This window comes from Vidua macroura, chromosome Z (assembly GCF_024509145.1).
Source record: "Vidua macroura isolate BioBank_ID:100142 chromosome Z, ASM2450914v1, whole genome shotgun sequence".
NCBI classification, from domain to species: Eukaryota; Metazoa; Chordata; class Aves; order Passeriformes; family Viduidae; genus Vidua; species Vidua macroura.
In genome coordinates this window covers 15,542,399-15,561,034 of record NC_071611.1, presented here as the reverse complement: position 1 = coordinate 15,561,034, position 18,636 = coordinate 15,542,399, and the positions used below count along the sequence as shown (strand labels likewise).

General features: G+C 33.0%; 1 protein-coding gene across 2 annotated transcripts in view; it reads left to right on the top strand.

Annotated features, from left to right (window-relative positions):
- The window catches only part of VPS13A (vacuolar protein sorting 13 homolog A), a 105,765-nt gene that overhangs the window by 75,029 nt on the left and 12,100 nt on the right, over positions 1-18,636 (top strand). Inside the window, exons 53-68 of one of the 2 annotated variants that reach the window (XM_054002516.1) lie at positions 205-334; positions 677-912; positions 2,900-3,053; positions 3,929-4,075; positions 4,634-4,715; positions 5,980-6,049; positions 6,647-6,752; positions 7,124-7,237; positions 8,503-8,648; positions 8,765-8,846; positions 9,489-9,602; positions 10,010-10,085; positions 10,187-10,350; positions 10,719-10,764; positions 11,032-11,155; positions 12,095-12,209. In XM_054002516.1, coding sequence (XP_053858491.1) covers positions 205-334; positions 677-912; positions 2,900-3,053; positions 3,929-4,075; positions 4,634-4,715; positions 5,980-6,049; positions 6,647-6,752; positions 7,124-7,237; positions 8,503-8,648; positions 8,765-8,846; positions 9,489-9,602; positions 10,010-10,085; positions 10,187-10,350; positions 10,719-10,764; positions 11,032-11,155; positions 12,095-12,209 — 1,906 coding nt within the window. Of the gene's footprint in view, positions 1-204; positions 335-676; positions 913-2,899; positions 3,054-3,928; positions 4,076-4,633; positions 4,716-5,979; positions 6,050-6,646; positions 6,753-7,123; positions 7,238-8,502; positions 8,649-8,764; positions 8,847-9,488; positions 9,603-10,009; positions 10,086-10,186; positions 10,351-10,718; positions 10,765-11,031; positions 11,156-12,094; positions 12,210-18,636 lie in introns of those variants that run through there. The other variant, XM_054002517.1, reaches the window with a different exon arrangement.

Below are 18,636 nucleotides of genomic sequence, written 5' to 3'. Positions count from 1 at the left end.
ATGTATGTATATTAAAGTACAAATCCTCATTCTTATTGCTGTTCTGAGAATGTTTTTGTGCATGTTTTTTTATGCATAATGTTATTTTTGTTCTGTTCTCATTACTTGAAAATATTATTAGTGTTCTTGTTGAAATGCTAGAATGCAAAGGTCATTGACACAAAATATTCATTAACATTTCAATTTAAAATTACTTTGTTCTAGCTCCCTGAGTGAATTGGAAGACTGCCTTCAGCCAAATAAGGCAGTATTGTATACTTGGGCAGACCCAACAGGATCTAGGAAACTAAAATGGAGATGTGGAAATAGAACCGAGGAAATTGCCGCAAAAGAGGTATATTTTAAAATCAAAATCTTCTTTTAATAGTGTCTAATTTTATATGTCCATTCATCAGTGTATGCATGAAACTTCGTATTCAAGGAGCATGATCAACAGTCTCATGTTCCAAACACAGAACAAGTTCAAGTAAGCAGTCTTCAGTTGAAAAGTGTCAGTGTGTGTGTGGTGAGAGGCTGTCACAAAACTTTGTAATTACTTTTTTTCCTTTACTATAAAAAAAATATCTTCCATTATTGTGTTGCTAAGACTCTGGCTTTTTTTTTTTTTTTTTTTTTTTTTTTTTTGGTGAAGTAGAATGATTAATAGAGTTGTAAAAACTTTTCCTCTCGTTTGTAGGACAAAATGGAAGTACTTAGTGTGGATTCTAGAAAAGTGGTCTATTTAATGTCGTTTTATGAAGGTTTGCAGCGTATTGTCCTGATCACTGAAGATGAGAATGTATTTAAATTGACATATGAAAGTGTAAAAGCAGAACTAGCAGAACAAGAAATTATTCTGTCTTTGCAAGATGTTGGAATTTCATTGGTTAATAATTATACAAAACAAGAGGTTTCCTACATTGGAATTACAAGGTAACTTACTTTGTGTGCAACAGTCTAAAATGTTTAACTTCAGGTATTTTCACTCTATGAATTTCATTTTGGCTTGTGCTGAAAGAGCGAATAGAGGTCTGGGTTAATAATGTTCAAGTCTAATCACTGTATTTTCCTGTTGCCAAGAGAAATGCTTTCACTGTGTTTTGTACTAATGCATATGCTAACTGTATTTAGACGTATGTGGTTTTGGAACATGTATTTGTAATTCTGTGTGGCAGACTTCCCAATACACTGGACAGAAAATATTTCCTGTCCACGTAGTTTGAGAAGTGATAATAGAGTTTTAGGGAGCAAGGTCTGCAAATAGTTTGTGTCAGTGGGTTTTGTTATCTTCACTGCAGAAATAGCTGAATTCTGTGTTGGAAATTTTGATGCAAAAGCTTGTAGGTCCCTTCAGTTTTGGTTGATTAATTATGGTGATCCAGGACTCTACTGCTTGTGTTTCCTACTATAATCATACATTTCAGAGGGAAGCAGAAAGGAAATTATGTAATGCTTTGGAAATGTGTGCTATCATATATTTGAACAGGGGCTTTTTTGAATCATCAAGGGACACTTGAATATAATTGCCATAATCCATGCACTTCTTTTTATTCAGTTATGAGGTTGACAGAGTGAGAGTTATTTTTTCTTGATTAATTCTTTGCACATTACTGAAAAACAAACAAGTGTGAGCTTCTCATACATATAGGCTTCACATAATCATATCCATCATTTACTAAGAAAATTCCAGTCCTTGCCCTCACCTGAAAAGCTATGCTCTGATATTTAGGCAGTGGAAACACTCCATTAAAAGTGGCAGCTGATTGCCGAGATTAACAATAGTGTTGAGATTTCACTAAATTGGTTTTTCTTTGAAAGCAGTCATCCATAGTCATTAGTCTAGCAGTGCTTATAGTTAGTTTTCTTGTCAAACCCTGATGAGATGTCAGATTTCTTGAAAATGGATGGCAGTACTGTTGAAATTGGCTTCATTTTTTTAGGAGCAAGAAAAAACCCCCAAAACCCAAAAACAAGACCAAAAAAGGTGGAAAGAAAAAAAAAAGGGGAGAAACTGTTAGCAATCAAGATAGTACTCTTTTTTGTAGTGGTTTTGAACTTCAGCTCACCTTTTTTTTTTCTGTCATTGATGTGTCTCAACACAGACACAGATATAGCTAAAAGAGCTTAGGTGGCTGTCTCTGGAAAGCTACATATTTGTAGACTAGAGAGTAATTTGTAGAAAGAAGTACCTTCTACCTGCCTGATAGTGTTGGTTTGTGCCCTATTTTTATGCTTTAAGTTTGACTATATGGTGAAATCAGGCACAGAACTTTTCACAGAAGCAGTGGAAAAAATGTTTAATGCCCTTTAAGGTTGTTTAATTATTTGCAATAATAAAACTGAGAGACAGAAGAAAGGATAACATTTCAAAAAAACCAAAGAAGAAACAAACCCAAAACTCCCACCATGAAATCATTAGAGGAAACATGTAAAACAAAACCACCTCTTGATTTTGGATGGAAAGACTAAATAAACACGCTTATCAAAAATAAGACGCAGTGCAGGAGGCATTTTATCTTGACTTGAACTTTTCAATTTGTAGTCAGTTTAAAATGCCAAAATAAATGCAGGACTATAAGCAGAAAACTACATTGAGATTGTAGGACAATGGATGGCAGTACTGCTTCTTTGATAGAGCTTCCTTAGTATCGCTACATAACCATCTTCATCAAAGTGGGAAGTTAAACAGACTTGTTAACTTCTTTTTTTCCATCATAATGGAGAGACTGGCTTCTGCTTAGTTCCAAGAAGGCAGTGCATGATTTGGGTTGCTTCTGTTTGCTATAGTGGTGCTTTATGTTGTGGTTTCTCCTTCCCTAGTTACAACATATTAGAAGTCACACTAAAGTAGGTGTGTTCTTGAAAACTTGTTTTGAAAAAGCTAATCCTTCTCTTTTGGTTCTTCGTTTTGTTTTTGAAGCTCTGATGTGGTGTGGGAGACAAAACCCAAGAAGAAGTCAAGATGGAGACCAATGAGTGTTAAGCAAATTGATAAATTAGAACAAGAATTCAGAGATTACAGTGAGCTAAGTCCTTCAGAAAATAAGATTATTGAGCTGGAATCTAATGTTTTGGTAATACTGATAGTTCTCTAATTCAATTGCTTATATGTATGCACAAGAAAAACATCAATTTTGCTGTCTTTGATAAAACTTATGGTAGAATTTGAGATGATTGATTCACCTACTCCATTTGCAAACACTTCTTTATCCCTGTATTAAAAAAATGCAGGAAAAATTCCACAAACTTGATATATTGCTACAGGCTTTTTGTTGTTAGTGCCTGACTTTGAAATTGTGGTGTATTGTTTTTGGAGTTGTAACATTGAAGAGTAACATTGTAGTACAAAATATGCATAAAACTACAGTGAGGAAGGTTTGCATTTGGTTCATATGTCATACCAGAAAATATATTAGTTTGGGGTTGATTTGTTTGTTTTAGCCTGATATCCTGTATTTTTAAAGTGGCTTGTTGTGGAATGATTTAGCTGTCATTCAACCACATAAAATTGAAAAAGAAATTTCAGAAATTATTCTGCAATGTAAAAGCACATTATGCTACAAATGCTTGGTCCTTATGTATGGATGAATTCTAGGCATTCATTAGAAATGTGCTGTGGGAAAATAAATACTAGATAGATGAATGATCCAATGTTTATGTCAGTCATGGTCCATTACACTGTTCAGCTTTTCTTCTAGATAGCTATGTGATAAATGATAGTAACCCCCAAATAATGCATTATTTTGTAGTTTTATTTCTATTTTTAATTTATGGCAAAATTTGTTTGCTTTAAATAGAGGAAAATTATGCCATCTAACTTAAAAGGTACAGAACTTTTACTGCTGAGCTTTACAATATTGGTGAACAGTGTACATTTTTAAGTATATTATATGAAGCAGGATTTTAAAACACTTGGCATATTAAATTTTTTTTAATAATAATACACTAGGTATGTTTAACTCCAAATGGAATGAACATGACAATTCAACAGCCAAATGAGATTCCTATCAGAAGAAATTATCTGCCAGCTTTGAAAGTGGAATACAGTTCCTCTGCACATCAGAAATCTTTCAGAATTCAAATTTACAGGATACAAGTGAGTCATGTCAAAAAGTAGTTGTTATTTATTCTGAAAGAACAACTTTTATGGAAACTTGGGTTCATTTCTAGAATTGTTCGGATTTCTTATGTTTTCAATTTAATTGTAATCATTGGCTTTTGCATTAGTGCTTCTCAATCTTTGAAAATACTACTTAAGTGCTTCTTGGAAAAAAAGGAAGACAAATATGACTCTTCAGAAAAAAATACTTGGCATTCATCTTACTTGCTTTTTCTTGGAACATTTCTGTATAACAAGCAAAAAGATGAAATTTCTTGTCGTGTTATGCTCAATATTTTAAGAACAAATCCTTTGCAAAACTTTTTTGGACCATTTATTACTACTAATTTAAAGAAGCTTTTCTAAATTATTAGGATTTGAATATTAAATTTTGAAAATAGATATATTTTAAGTACAGTAGTGGCTTTTTTCTGCTTTTGGATTGGTGGAAGGCTGCAGGTAAAGATCATATCTCTAGAGTTTGTCCTGGTTTTAAAATATTTCACTATTGAAAAGCTAATGTGCTGCACCTTGTCCTGTCCTTACCCCTACTAGATACAAAACCAGATTCCTGGAGCCATATTTCCCTTTGTGTTTTATCCTATTAAACCTCCAAAGTCCATCACCTTGGATTCAGGTTTGTTCTAGTTTAACATAATCCTTCCATTTAAAACAAAAGATAACTTGCTTGTACTGAAGTTAATAATTTTATCAGATTTATCACTTTTATCAGGTGAAGTCTGCATGAGCTTTCTGACTATAGCTAATACAAATAATAATGGTAGAAGTAAAGAAGCAGTTACCTCTACAAAGATATACAGAACACTGTTTCAACAGTTAACAATTAACAGAAAAAAAGAAAATGTCTTTTATTTGTCATTATCATACCTTTTAAGAGCATCTTTTTGGCACATTACTTAATTGATTGTGGAGAACATATTACGTGAAAGCTACATAATAAACTTAAAAGGAGCTTTTCAGTTCAGACCACCAGTAAAATTTAATGCTGACTAATATATGAGAAGACTTGTCTGTTCATAAGATAAGTTTTCTTAATTTTGATGGTAGTGAATCTGTTGCACTGTTCCTGTGCTACTTACATTTGGAGTTTAGGGGCAGTGAGGATTAACTTGTTGTCTTTAGTCTTCCACTATTTTCCTACTGCCCTAGTATCATGCAGTGCATTACCTAGTAACTTATCTGAAGTAATCTTTACTAAGAAAAGAAAGGTGCCTAAGCTCAAAGTTGTTACGTGAGGCTTATAAGCTCTCCAGATATCAGATTATATTTTGTATGTTTTTTGGGTAGCTTTATGCATTACTTGGAGCATAGAGCATAGAGTTCAGTGTTGCTATACTAAGTGATGAACTGGAGTCTTTCATTAATTCTTTCACACTGAAGTCACTTGAAAAACCTAAGTAATATCAAAAGGGATTCTGGATTGAGACAAAGAATACTGCTTGCACTTTTGATCAGAAACTAGTAGGATGTCAGTTGTTCATTCTGAATATGATTGGTTTTAAGCTACAGTGCATGAATCTGCAGAATTTATTTTTGTTTGTTCAGTTTACATTTTTGTATCAGCCATTGGAAAATCTTACTCCATGAATAAAGTAATTACATAAATGTAATGTTACATCAATATTAATTTGTTTTTAAATGAAAATGGTGCATTTTCAGTTAAATACCATTTTCATGTTTCATTTCATCCTTGGCTTCCTATTACTTTCTCTTCCTGCTCTTTGTCCTGTCTTGTTTGCCAGTCATATCCATTATGTAATCCTGTTGTACAGGATTGAGAAAACCCTGAATGTATATGACATTTATATAAGAAAACTTAGGAAGTTATGTATATCATAAAGCAATCTGTGCTGATCTCTTTTTATTTGACAACTTCATAGCACCAAAACCATTTACTGATGTCAGTATTGTCATGAGAACTGCAGGACACTCACAAATATCTCATATTAAGTAAGTATTTTGACATGTTCCATCTCTATTGCTATTGGATATGTTTAATCAAGCTTTAAAATTAAAATTATTACAGAGGCAAACATAATGAAAAGTAATTTTGACACAAACTCAGTCTTGGAAACTCAGAGCATTTTAAGAGAGGTGAAAGCTCAGTGTCCTTTATTATCCACATAACTGAAGAGTAAAGCAAGGATTTTTAGATGTCTTTTTAATGCATATTTTTAGCCATCCTTATTTAGAAAAAAAATCTGTGTGTAGTGGTGCTATATACAGTGTTAAATGCTGCTATATGTTTCAAATTGTTTTGGTTATTTGGAAATGTGTTTATCTTACACCTAAGTGGGAAGCCTTCTTTTCACCAGCAATGATGAATCCCTCAAAAAACCACAAAACAAATTAAAAAAGAAAACCAACAACAAAATAGAAACACAAACAAAAAACAATCCCCCAAAACTTCAAAACAAAAACCCACACCAAAAAAACCCACCAAAACCAGTACCAGAAGTGTAAGTGGTCTAAATACCCTGTACTAAGCTTTAAGTGTTACATGTTTTTGTAGAATACCTTAATAATTATTTTTTGTTTAATGTGTAGATATTTCAAGGTCCTGATTCAAGAGATGGATCTCAGATTAGATCTTGGCTTCCTGTATGCAGTTGGTGAATTCTTTACACAGACTGATGTGCCAAGTGACCAAGAGGTAGAAACCTTTTGTTGTTTGAAGATAAATAGGTTTTAAATTTGTAACTATTGAACTTGTATTTAAAAAAAAATGAAAAATTATTTTTTGTGTCCGTATTATTGGTTAATTTCTGTGTATCTGGGAATAATATGAAGCTATGAGGTTTTCATTTACTGTTACCTGAGTCAGATGGTAGACCCCTTCCTTTATGCTCATCCTGTATGCTATGCAAAGAAGGCTTTAAATGTTATGGTACAGGGACAATGACAGGAGTTTGTACATGAGAGAGTATAAGTAGTATTAGTCAATGTATTGTATCAGTGACAAATGACTAGTAGTTTTATATACTCCAAATTTTGAAGAAATATCTTTTTCAAATGCATTTACAGCTACAACTTTTTGAAAAGGATGTTGAATCTCTTCAAGAAGAACTAATGAGTGTGTCATCAATGGATACGTCACAAATCAGCTTGTATGAATACTTCCATATCTCTCCAATTAAGGTATTCCTTTTTCACATTATGGAGTGAGTTTGCTCTCTTAAATTTTTTTGTCTCATGCAGGATAGTAGGCACTGGAAATAACAATTGAAACAGCTGATTAAAAAAAAAAAAAAAAAAAAAGGCCAAGAAAGTATTTTCATTGTAAGCACTAACTTACTGTTGCATTCCTATGGCTTACTTTATGAGTAATTTTTTTTTGTTTTATTATTTATGACTTCTTTGCAAAAAGACAGGGTAATATGGATTGGAGAATGGCGTAATTTCTAAAAAAACACACACAGCCAGGGTAGGAGATTAGTGTGCAGCTGACATTATTACAACTGTGATAGGACTTTATAGGCTCTATAACAGTTGGTAAGAGAGTCTCCCATCTATCCATGGGAGGTAGATCAAAGAATTATTTGAATTGCACCTCTTCACAGTGTCTTGTGAGATGTTAGAAATTCTATTTGACAAGAAAAAATGCAGGGAGGAAATAGGATGGAATAAATGGGCTTGAGTTTTTAGTAAAAGATTAGTGGTTATGGATTGAATGACAATGATTCTGCAAGGTAAGCGGTGTATCACTGAAATGAGCTACAGTTAAGCTCTGTTATAACATAATTAATGTTGCATGATATTGTCTTCAGACCATCAGAAACAGGTGTAACTTCCTTTAATCTGACTTTGAAAACTGCTGGATAGATTTCTACCATTTGTGCCATGAATGCCATGTGAGCAATTTTCCTGAATTTTGTTCTTTTCTGATTTCTTTGAAACAACTGCTTTGGTTATTTCAGGTGCACAGGTAGGATTTTTCCTGTATGCATATTCCAGTAATTATTTGGCACCTGCAAAACCTGTGTTAATAATTATTTGATTTTACACTTTTATGTTATGCTCTTGCTTGGACACGATGCTGTGTTGTCATGTTCTGTCTGCTTTGATTTTGGGTACAACTTAGACAAACTAAGTGTTTTAAAAATGAGTTAATAATCTAAATTATAGCTGAAAGAATCCGGAGACCATCTCTGAAAATAGAAGTAAGCAGTTTCAAGTTCTGGTTTTCTTAGAGGTAGTTTAAATTCTTCACTTCAGCTTTAAATGTCAGTGGGATTTTTTTGGCCTACATTATGTATTTGTGTATTCTGTTACAAAGTCTGAGTGGTTTCAGTCAGACTAGAAATGTCTTAACTCAATTTTTAAATAATCTAAAATATTATATAGAAATATTGTACATCTAACAACTAACCATGTTATTTCTCAATCTCATTTATATCCTTCAGTTACACTTGAGCTTTTCACTCAGTACGGGTGGAGAAGATAGTAACAAAGAAGAAAGAAAAAATGAATTGATACCATTTCAGTCCTTGAATCTCCTACTGAAGAGTATAGGGGCCACCCTTACTGATGTACAAGATATTGTCTTTAAGTAGGTTAAAAATACAAATGTAAAAATCACTCACAAAGATTATACCAATATTACATATGAGTTTTATTTTGTTATGCATAGTAAGGATTTACTTTTTCTCTTGTCTCTTTTTTTAGGTTGGCATTCTTTGAGCTCAGGTATCATTTCTGTACTACACAGCAGCTCCAATCGGCAGTTGTAAGGCACTATTCAAAACAGGTGAGAATAAGAAAATGTCAGTATTCCAATAAATTTTATTTTGAAACTGCTGCTGTGCACTTTCATTCTGTTAAACAAAATAAAATTTACTTTCATCCTTGCATTTATATACAAAGGTTAAATAAATGCATACAAACCAATTACTCATTAATAGGATTTTATTTCCTTGCCAAGTGGCATGGATAACAAAACAGCTTGCTGGAATAGATAGGGGAAGCAAACACAATGGAGCTCTGATAGAACACGATTGGCATTAAAATACTAATGCATTTTCTTGGACATTAGTACTATTTGAATCATTGTTCCTTCTTGGCTTTTGTATATTTTTAGAAGTCCTGTCATCCAGTGGAGAGAATCCAGCAAAAATACTTTTGCATAAAAGCGTTAGTCCTCTCCATCCATCATTAATAAGGGGCTACTGAAATGCTTTTAAGTACTGTTGTTTCTTGGCTGACATAATATGGTTTACTCACTCATTTTCTCATCTTTTTAGTACAACTACTTCTACTTCTCTGGACAATTTTGAGGTTTTTATATACAACTCATGTTTCTTTCCCTGTTTTCATCTGAGATACTACACTGTTTGCCTTTGTTTTAGTATAATTTAGGAAATATTTTCACTAATACCTATTTTCATTTTAGGCTATTAAGCAGATGTATATTCTTATTCTTGGCCTTGATGTGTTGGGTAATCCATTTGGATTCATAAGAGGCTTGTCGGAAGGAGTAGAAGCTTTTTTCTATGAACCATACCAGGTAAAATTCTCTGCTGCTCTTTTACAAGTAGATGGATGGACATTGTATTGAAAATATATATTAATACCTTTTTGGTTTTAAATTTTGATTTACAATTTAAAATTTCAAGTGAGATTAAAAAGGACAGAGATGTCTACTTAACTACCAAAAGGCCATTTCTTACAGTTCATACCTTAAAATAAATCTTTCTCTTCTCCTTAAAATAAGCAGACTTCAGGGAATCAATTAGTATTCTAAAATTGTCTTTCTGTCACAGGAGCTTTTGTGGGTGCTTTCACACTTTATCACTCAGTGTCATCCTGTTTTCCTGTTTGTTACATATAAATTCCAATGAAACTGTAAGATTTGAAAATACATAACACATACTATTCAAAGCTCAATATGAGTGTATCCTTTTTTTCTCATAGGGAGCCATCCAGGGTCCTGAGGAATTTATAGAAGGAATGGCACTAGGACTTAAAGCATTGGTAGGGGGAGCTGTTGGTAAGTTTTAGTGCTGTAATAGTAGTTGGCCTAATAGTAAACAATAGAGGTGAGTATTTGTAAATTGAATTAGAATTTTAATTTGGTTTATATTCCATTAGGTGGATTAGCAGGAGCTGCCTCAAGAATCACGGGTGCTATGGCAAAAGGAGTAGCTGCAATAACTATGGATGAAGATTACCAGCAAAAAAGGAGAGAAGCCATGAATAAACAACCCACTGGTCTGAGAGAGGGTATCACTCGTGGTGGAAAAGGACTAGTTTCTGTAAGGAGGAAAACAAAAATTAATTAATTTTATGCAGGCAGGAATACCAGGTGCTTGTTGTATTCACCAGAGAGTTAGTTGTTGGTTTTCAATTTTTTTAGTTAGTTTTTTGTTAGTTTCTTAAATTTAATTTTGGTTTTGCTGGTGTATCGCTACAATTAAGTGATAGTTTTATAGAAAAATGCAAGAGGGGAGAAAAGAAGGTAGAAGCAGGTGCCTCTAATTCTGTTGGCTTGTAGGGAATTCTAGAATACTCCCAACACATGTACTTTGAGGCTATTCACCAATGAAGTAGAAAGAAAAATGTTTAAAATGAAAAATATTATATGGAAGCAAATTTTTAATGTCTGTTTTGTTTATCCTGGTAGGGTTTTGTCAGTGGCATAACAGGAATAGTTACAAAACCAATAAGAGGTGAGTTTGGTCTTGATGCATTAACTGTTCACACAATGGTAAATTCTTGATATTTGATAAGCTGTTGTAAATCAGAGTTTTAAAACTCTATGTCAAGATTTTATATTCCTGCTGACTTACTGTTTAAACATATTTTACATGAACTTTGTATGGAGCCTATGTAGTTGTATAGCAAATAAGATTTGTAATTAAATGGTAATAAAACTTGTTAAGATTTTAAGAGAAACTCTGTGGTTTATAATGATTTACTCATTTTAATGCTTTTAGGAGCTCAGGAAGAAGGAGCAGCTGGTTTTTTCAAAGGTGTTGGAAAAGGCTTAGTTGGAGCAGTAGCTAGGCCCACTGGTGGAATCATAGATATGGCAAGCAGCACGTTTCAGGGTATTAAAAAGTAAGTAAAATAAGTGTACAGAATATCATATGGCATAGAGACCATAATAATACTAGTAGTACCTTGTGTCTTTGTATCACTTCTATGTTATTTACATAATAAATAAGTGGCTCTTTAACAAAATACACACTTGATATAATTTAAAAAACACAGACGCAAATCTCAGGTATTTCTAGCATTACTGAAAAAAATTAGTTTAAATATCTCAGTAATCAGACTTCCTTCAGCTGATGATTTTTAGCTTTTACATCAAATAAGCAGGAAAAAAAGGACTTCTCAGACGCATTCAAAGTTACTTTATATATTATTACTACTTTATGAAATGAGTTCCAAGACCACTAGATTATGCCAGTCTCAGAACTATGTTAAGACTACATTTAAATATTATGATAGTCTCACTTTAATAAATTCATTGATGAAGACTATTCCATACTTTTTTGTGCAATGAAGGAGGAGACTGTTTTGAAGAGGCACTTAGTAACTTTAAATACCATTGTTCAGTGGCTCTGTTCTTAGTAAGTTGGATCACTTCTGTTACCATAAGAATGCCAGTCTCTTGTTTTCCTGTTCAAGTTTTTTAGCAGAGAAATGGAAGAAAAATATAAGAATGAAATATGGTACAGTTCTATTCTATGTGGTACAGTTGTCTTTACTTTTGAAGTTTTGAAGTGCAGTAGTTAGACACTAATTAAGTATTTGCAGGTATGTGCTGCTCTGTGCCATCTAATTTGATAATTGTTATTCTTGGAAATAGATGTCTGAGTCTATTGCTGTTTTATGTAATGTCTGTTACTATGCAAAAGTGTATATTTAGACTGTTGTTATATAGTTTTTATACAACTTATATTTAATTTGTATACAAAATAATTTAGTTCCTTAGCTAAATAGTATAGTTGAGTAGAGATACTGATACGTGTCTTAAATTTTCTGCTTTGTCAGGGTTGCAGATTCATCAGAAGATGTGATAAGCCTGCGACCACCTCGCTTCTTTGGTGAAGATGGAGTTATTAGACCTTACAGATTAAGAGATGGAACTGGAAGTCAAATGTTACAGGTGAAGAAAATGAAATATAAATTTTTGACATAAATTTAAACTCATCTTACATAGAAATAAATACTTCAGAATTTCCCACTTCCTAAATGTCCATTCACTTCTTACCTAGTAACTCAGTAGTCAAGAATTTAATTTAATTTCTTAGGCTTGTAACCACATTGGGGATTTGGCTGCTGTGGTGCAATTTTTGAGGAAGACACCCTAAAGTAGATCAGTATATCTATAAAAGCTTATTGACAGAGCATTCTGAAGAAAGAGAAAGGTTTATATGTGCAAATGAAAAGTTTTATGCCTTTAATTTTTTTTTGTAAAAATTGTTGATAAATACATGTTGTTTTTTCAGTAATTTTATAATACATAGCTTAAATAGTGACTTTTAAGTCTCAAATTTATGTAAAACGGCATTTTAAAGACACTTAGAAATAGTTGTATTTGTGTCATACTGAAGCCTTTGAAAGAACATAAAGAGTTCTGAAATGGAATACTGTTCACAGGAAGTATATGCTGAGCAGCCCTCACTTTTTAATGATTCCATTTAAACAAATGGAATTGTTTAAACTGCCATTTAAACAAATTTGACTCAAAAAATTCCCCTCAGAAACGGAAATAATTTCAGCTATGATGCACACAGCATACTGGGTTTCCGTTTTTTTCCTTTTGTTAGAAATAAAACTTCTTTCTAGAAATGTTCAACCATAACAAATAAAGTAGTCATGAGTGATTGCATAAATTTAAACAGAATTAAAAAAAATACGCATGGAAGAATTCACAGTGTGCTACAATAATGTTGTACGAGAATAACCTTTCTGGAGAAGTAAATAAGAATGTAGTAGCGTTTGGAGAGCATTTTATGACTAATTTTGATTATTGCTACAGCTATTTATTCCATATTGAGTTCCACTCTCGTTTCTGTTTCTCCTGCATTTTATTAGTTTGTCATTCATTTTCTGTTAGAACAAGATTGATCTGTTGGGGACACCTTAGCTATGTTCATTGTTCCATTCACTGGTCATGTAGTTCAGCCATCTGTGAAAGTGCTTTGATAATGAATACTATACCTGTGCCTTTCTTCTAAATGAGATGGCTTTAACCTGTGCTCTCCAATTTATAATTGGTGTTATAAAGCCTTAACTACGCTCTGCTTTCTAGTAGTTAGAAGCTACTACTGATGGATAGCATACATTTGTTTCTAATCTTTATCCTCTTTTTGTTATGAAAATAAATTTTAAAACATACCCTTGTGTGTTTTAAAGTATATTGCTAAAACAAATGCTGGCAAACAGTCAACTCTAATGAGCTGACTTTACATTGCATTTGCTTCTTAAATTTGTACGTTTTTATATTTTGGGTTTTTTTCTGAGAAACCTTTACAAAAATCTGCCAGGTAACATGTAATTTTAATTTTTCTGTATTGTATGGTTGAGTACAGTACTTTCCATTATCCAGCTTAAAATACACTAAGGTGTGGCCTTGTGTAATGCCTTTGATATTTTGTGCTGGGAGCCACATTTGAATGTAGCTAAAACTGAAGGATTGTTAGCTTCATTTTAGTTTTTGCTATTGATGATTCTAAGGCATAATTACTCTTGAAGAAAGGTTTTCAGAGCTCCAAGCAGAGCAGACAGCTCTTCCTATAGACAGTCAAATAAGAAAATAGAGATTTGCATTTTTTTTCCCAGTCATTAAGTTCTGCTATAGGATATTCGGTGTCTTAATTTAACGCTTACATATACTAATATTTTTGGTTCTTAGTGTTTGTGGTTCTAGAGCTGTTACTTTGTTTTGCATGAGACTCAGTGTGTTGCACGTCTACTATTTGAAAGAGTTTGAGTAGAATAATATTTTCTTATGGATAAAAAGATTTCTCTCCCCTTTTGCAATGCTTCTTTGCATACAGGTCTGGTGACTGGTCACACTGTGGTCACTGTATTGTAGCTTTTCAACAGATTGCAGGATTAGGCTGGAATAAAACTTCTTTTGGTGATTTCGAGATTGTAAATGCTGATCGAAGGAAATAGGATATAGGTTATTTTGTGTGCTCATACACATGTCACATCAGAATTTCAGTTTTCTGTGGTTTTATTTTGCTTTAATTAACAAATTTGCCAGGCAAACTAGTACTTTTAAACTAATACTTCTGCTTTCTTCTTCCCTTACCATGCTTTCAGAAAAGGCAGGCCTACAAAGAGTGGACTATGGCTCACAGTAGTAGTGATGATGATGACAGTTAGGATAATGTGTATTGTAACAGATATACATGGCATTGTCACATACTTTTGACCTTTAAGTTTTAAATGTTGCTGCTATAATTCCCGCTGAGAAATCGGCGTTTTGTGATACTAAAGTCTTACTTTTTAAACTGTGAAAAAAATGTGGGGATAATAAAATATATGATGATGAGTGCTAGGCAAATAAGCAAATAATATAGTAAAGATAGTCTTACAGATAAAACCAGACATTAGGTAAAACAGTATTGAATAATATGAAGACATAAGTAACACCATGACTTAGAGTTTATTTCCAGATGTATTTTTATCAGCTGTGTTTAATGTTTTTTGCATTTATATAAATGTTTAACAGGGTTTATTTACTATTGCTTTAAATGTGCTTAGTGAAACTTTACTGATTTGTACGGTCCTTATTGGTGTTAAAATGCTGTTTGACTGTTTTATTCAATTACTATTTCAAAAGTATTTTGTCTGCTTTTCTTCTTAACAATAAACATGTCTAAAGTATATCTAAAATGGATTCATCTGTTCTGTTCCAACATTGTTTCTCATGTTTCCTGGAACTACACAGTGTAAGAACAGTAAATGGCTTATAAAGGTATTTCATAGATAAAATACATACATTTTTCAAGAAACATTATCATAAGCTTTTAGTTTTTCATTTATCATTTGTTTTACCATAATTTTTAATATTTATTTTGTGTAACTTTTGGTATCTTTAAACATGTAAAATAACAGTTTATTTTGGTTTTTATTTTGACTATAAATTATTTGTTTTGTAAGTTAATATTTTTATTTTCATAACAACAAAAAAAAAAGTAAAAAATCTGCCCCAGAACTAAACTCCATGTAAAAACCACAGACAGATGTAAAAAAATACCAGTGGTCCTTCAAGACATTCTGTAATAAAACATACATAATATGCAAAAGTGTTTAGTTTTTTATTTAGCTAGATATTGGGGGGTGAGGGGAAAGTGTGAACACTAATCGACTACAATTCGGTATTATAAATTCTACCAAATACCTTTACAAGTTTCTGGTTTCTTAAAAAAATATTTATTCTATATTCACTGAAATGCTTGCACAGTTTTCTTGTTATTTTTTTGTGATTTGTTACTAAATTCAGATTTTTGTGTTGCACTTTAAAGATATCTTGTAATAGATAATTCTGTACCAGTAGGTATTATAATGAGAATTAATTTTTCTGACACCATCTGAGCAGTTGGCATTGCTCTAAAACAATAAGAGCTTCTGAAATGTTTGCATATTCAGTGAGGTAATGTTATGTGTTTCATTGTCTGTTGGCTTCAATTTATGAAAATTCTGGGGGAAGAACCAGTGAAATTGTTAAGATTGGTTATTCTGGCACTGTGCATTCAAAAACTGCTGTATAGGGTGATCTCTTGGGCAGTTATCCTTTGCCCTTAATGTCACCGAGAAAAAGGGGGACAAACTAAGTTGCGAGATGGTTTTACCTAAAATTGCTGATGCTTATGATTGCTGCAGTTCATGTGTTCCTGTTTTGTTTTGTAATGCTCTCACCTCAAAAGGATGCCTTGCAGAAACAGATGAAAGGCTCTCTTGCAGTGTGTTACTGCCTGAAACATTGTGGGAAGGATTTTGAATGTTTCAGGTACAAATGGATCTCCCATGTTTCTTTGAAGAACATAGGAAATAATTTTGCTCTTCAGTTCTGAAGAAAGACACATGATGTCAAAAAGTTGAGGAAATTGTTAAGTGCAGCATAATGGAAAGGTTACTGTGACATTTAATTAACTTTACTAGGTTTTGAAAATTTGGAATCATGTTACTTAACATTATCTTTTTCCTTTGCGCTGCTTTACTGCAGTTTGGTTTTTTATCCTATAAAATTGTTTTTCTTTTGTAATGACTGATCTGAATAGAAAATGCTTGTGAATTTTGTGAAAAAAAAAAACATATTTCTTCCTCATTCTAAAACAGCTTTAGAAATGTCATGATTTTTGACAAAAAAATTGACCTAGGTTTTAAATTTTTTTAACTTAAAGTGCTACAGGTTTATGCAGAACATGGAGGTAAAATTAGTACATGAATGGTAGTATTTCTGGGTCAGATATTACTAATTCAAGTTGCAGTGCATATAAATGAAAATAATTTGTTCTTTACTTCCTAGATTAAAAAGTTGTAGAATGCTAACTAAAAAAAAAGCCCAACAAAACTAACATCTCCAGTTGGAGTTAGGGAGTTGGCAAATATGATTATATGCCCTAGAAAATTTTGTCTCTTTGGCGGAGCATAGTTCTATTTTTCTATATTTGAAGGTTTTGTATTAATAGCAAATATAGTCATTTTGGACAATTATTTTACTTGTTTCTCTCTTGAGTCTAGGCTTCTCTGAACATACATAGAAAAAGAAATAAATTGGATCTGTGGATATGGGGATTTGGGATAACAAAAAATTTTACCATCTGGGATATTAGTAGTTAGTTTCTCTTTAGGTCATGGGGCAAAAAGCTGTGAAAACTAATAGCAGAGACTGATGTTCTTTCAGGATAGAAAAGTCCCTAGAACTAAAACAAAAATGCTGAAACATTGAATTTCTTTAGAGATTTAAAGTAACCTAGCAAAAAAGAGAGACCACATTTTCAAAAATTTTTTTTCTTCAATTTAAAGTATTTTAACAGTTGAACTTTTGGCTTCATAATTCTGCCATCCCATGCCTTTTTAACTGCTGAACTGAATTTGAAGTCCAGTACTGTTCCTGAAAACTCCAGGTCTAAGTGCCCTCCTTTTGTCTCAGATTGTTAAATTTTGTGCTCTTGACAAATTGACAATGCAGCTTTTCCCAAGAGTTGAGTTTTACTCTTACAGTGACTTGTATAACTTCCTCCTTGCTGAGGTGATTAACAGGCTGTGCTCTTTACCTTTGACGTCATCCAGAACATCCTTTTTGTTCAGGCCTCTCTGGTGGTCTGGTTTTCTCAAGATGCTCTGTAGACATAGCTCAGTGATAGGGGATACTTCCGACAGTTTCAGGGATCATTTAGTAGACTATTTATGCATAAATTGTTATTAGTAATTTCCAGAAGCAACAGACGTGTGAGGTCTTGGCCCTGCCAGGGAATAAAGCTGAAACACTGGTTTTGTGCTTTTGAAGCTAAGTCATTAGCAGTTGCACCATGCAGTCAGTGGTCCTCTGTGTCAACTTCAAAACATAAGCAAAATATTTTTGTTATTATTTTTAATTTTCTTTTATAACTTGTGAGTTTGTGAAGATGCTTATACTGTGTTGTATAAGGTTGCTGCACAATTATGTTGCTTCAGAGAAAACAGTCCTTCAAAGCTGTGCTTCAATACCATATCCTCTTGTACTGGAGGTGTTCAGCTTTTGGTTTAGTGACTCTTTTTGGTCATGAGCTTCGTATCAGGTAGGATGTTGAAGTTATTTGAGCAGGCCCTTGTTCCTTAGTATTCACACTTTGGTGTGCCAGAAAGAACATCTGAGGACTTGGAAAAGTATGTCATGCTAATCCTTGCTGTCTTTCTTTTGCTGCTCTTGAGCTTGGTTTCAAATCAAAACATAAACATCCATATCCTGAAGTACCCTAAAACTAAGGTTTCACTTTGCAAAATTACATTATTTATGACGTTTAAAATAACTTCATTTTTATTTGACATTATCCAGACTTAGCAGGTATTCATGCATGCCATCTCATTTGCTGGTCCCTTTACTGAGTCACAGATGTCATGATCTGTCCTACTTGGAAAACCTTGTCTGTCTAGGTTAAAGGAAAAAGCAGGATCCTTAACACTTAAATATACAACATTTGGATACTATTACATAGCCATTGCCCAATCCCAAATAGAAGACAGTTATGGGAAGCTGTCTGAAACCAGCTGACGCCCATTGTTCCAGAGGAATATGGAAGCTTGCATTACTCAGTTTTCCTTTTAACTGGATTGTGACTGAAGCGTAAAGACAATATTCTTTCATTTCCCTGCTGATGCTATAATCATGCTTCAGATGGTATGAATCCAAGAGTTTTGGTTGTATTGGCAGGAAACAGAACACCTAGATGTGGTCATCATGATGAAAGTGAAAATCAGTATGGTTTCTCCATTTCAGCTGCTCAAACAAATTCTCCTGTGTATTCAGATCAAAAATTTATTAAGATAATTCTCCCAGTCAGCATAAGCAATTTATATTTCTGCTGTGAAGA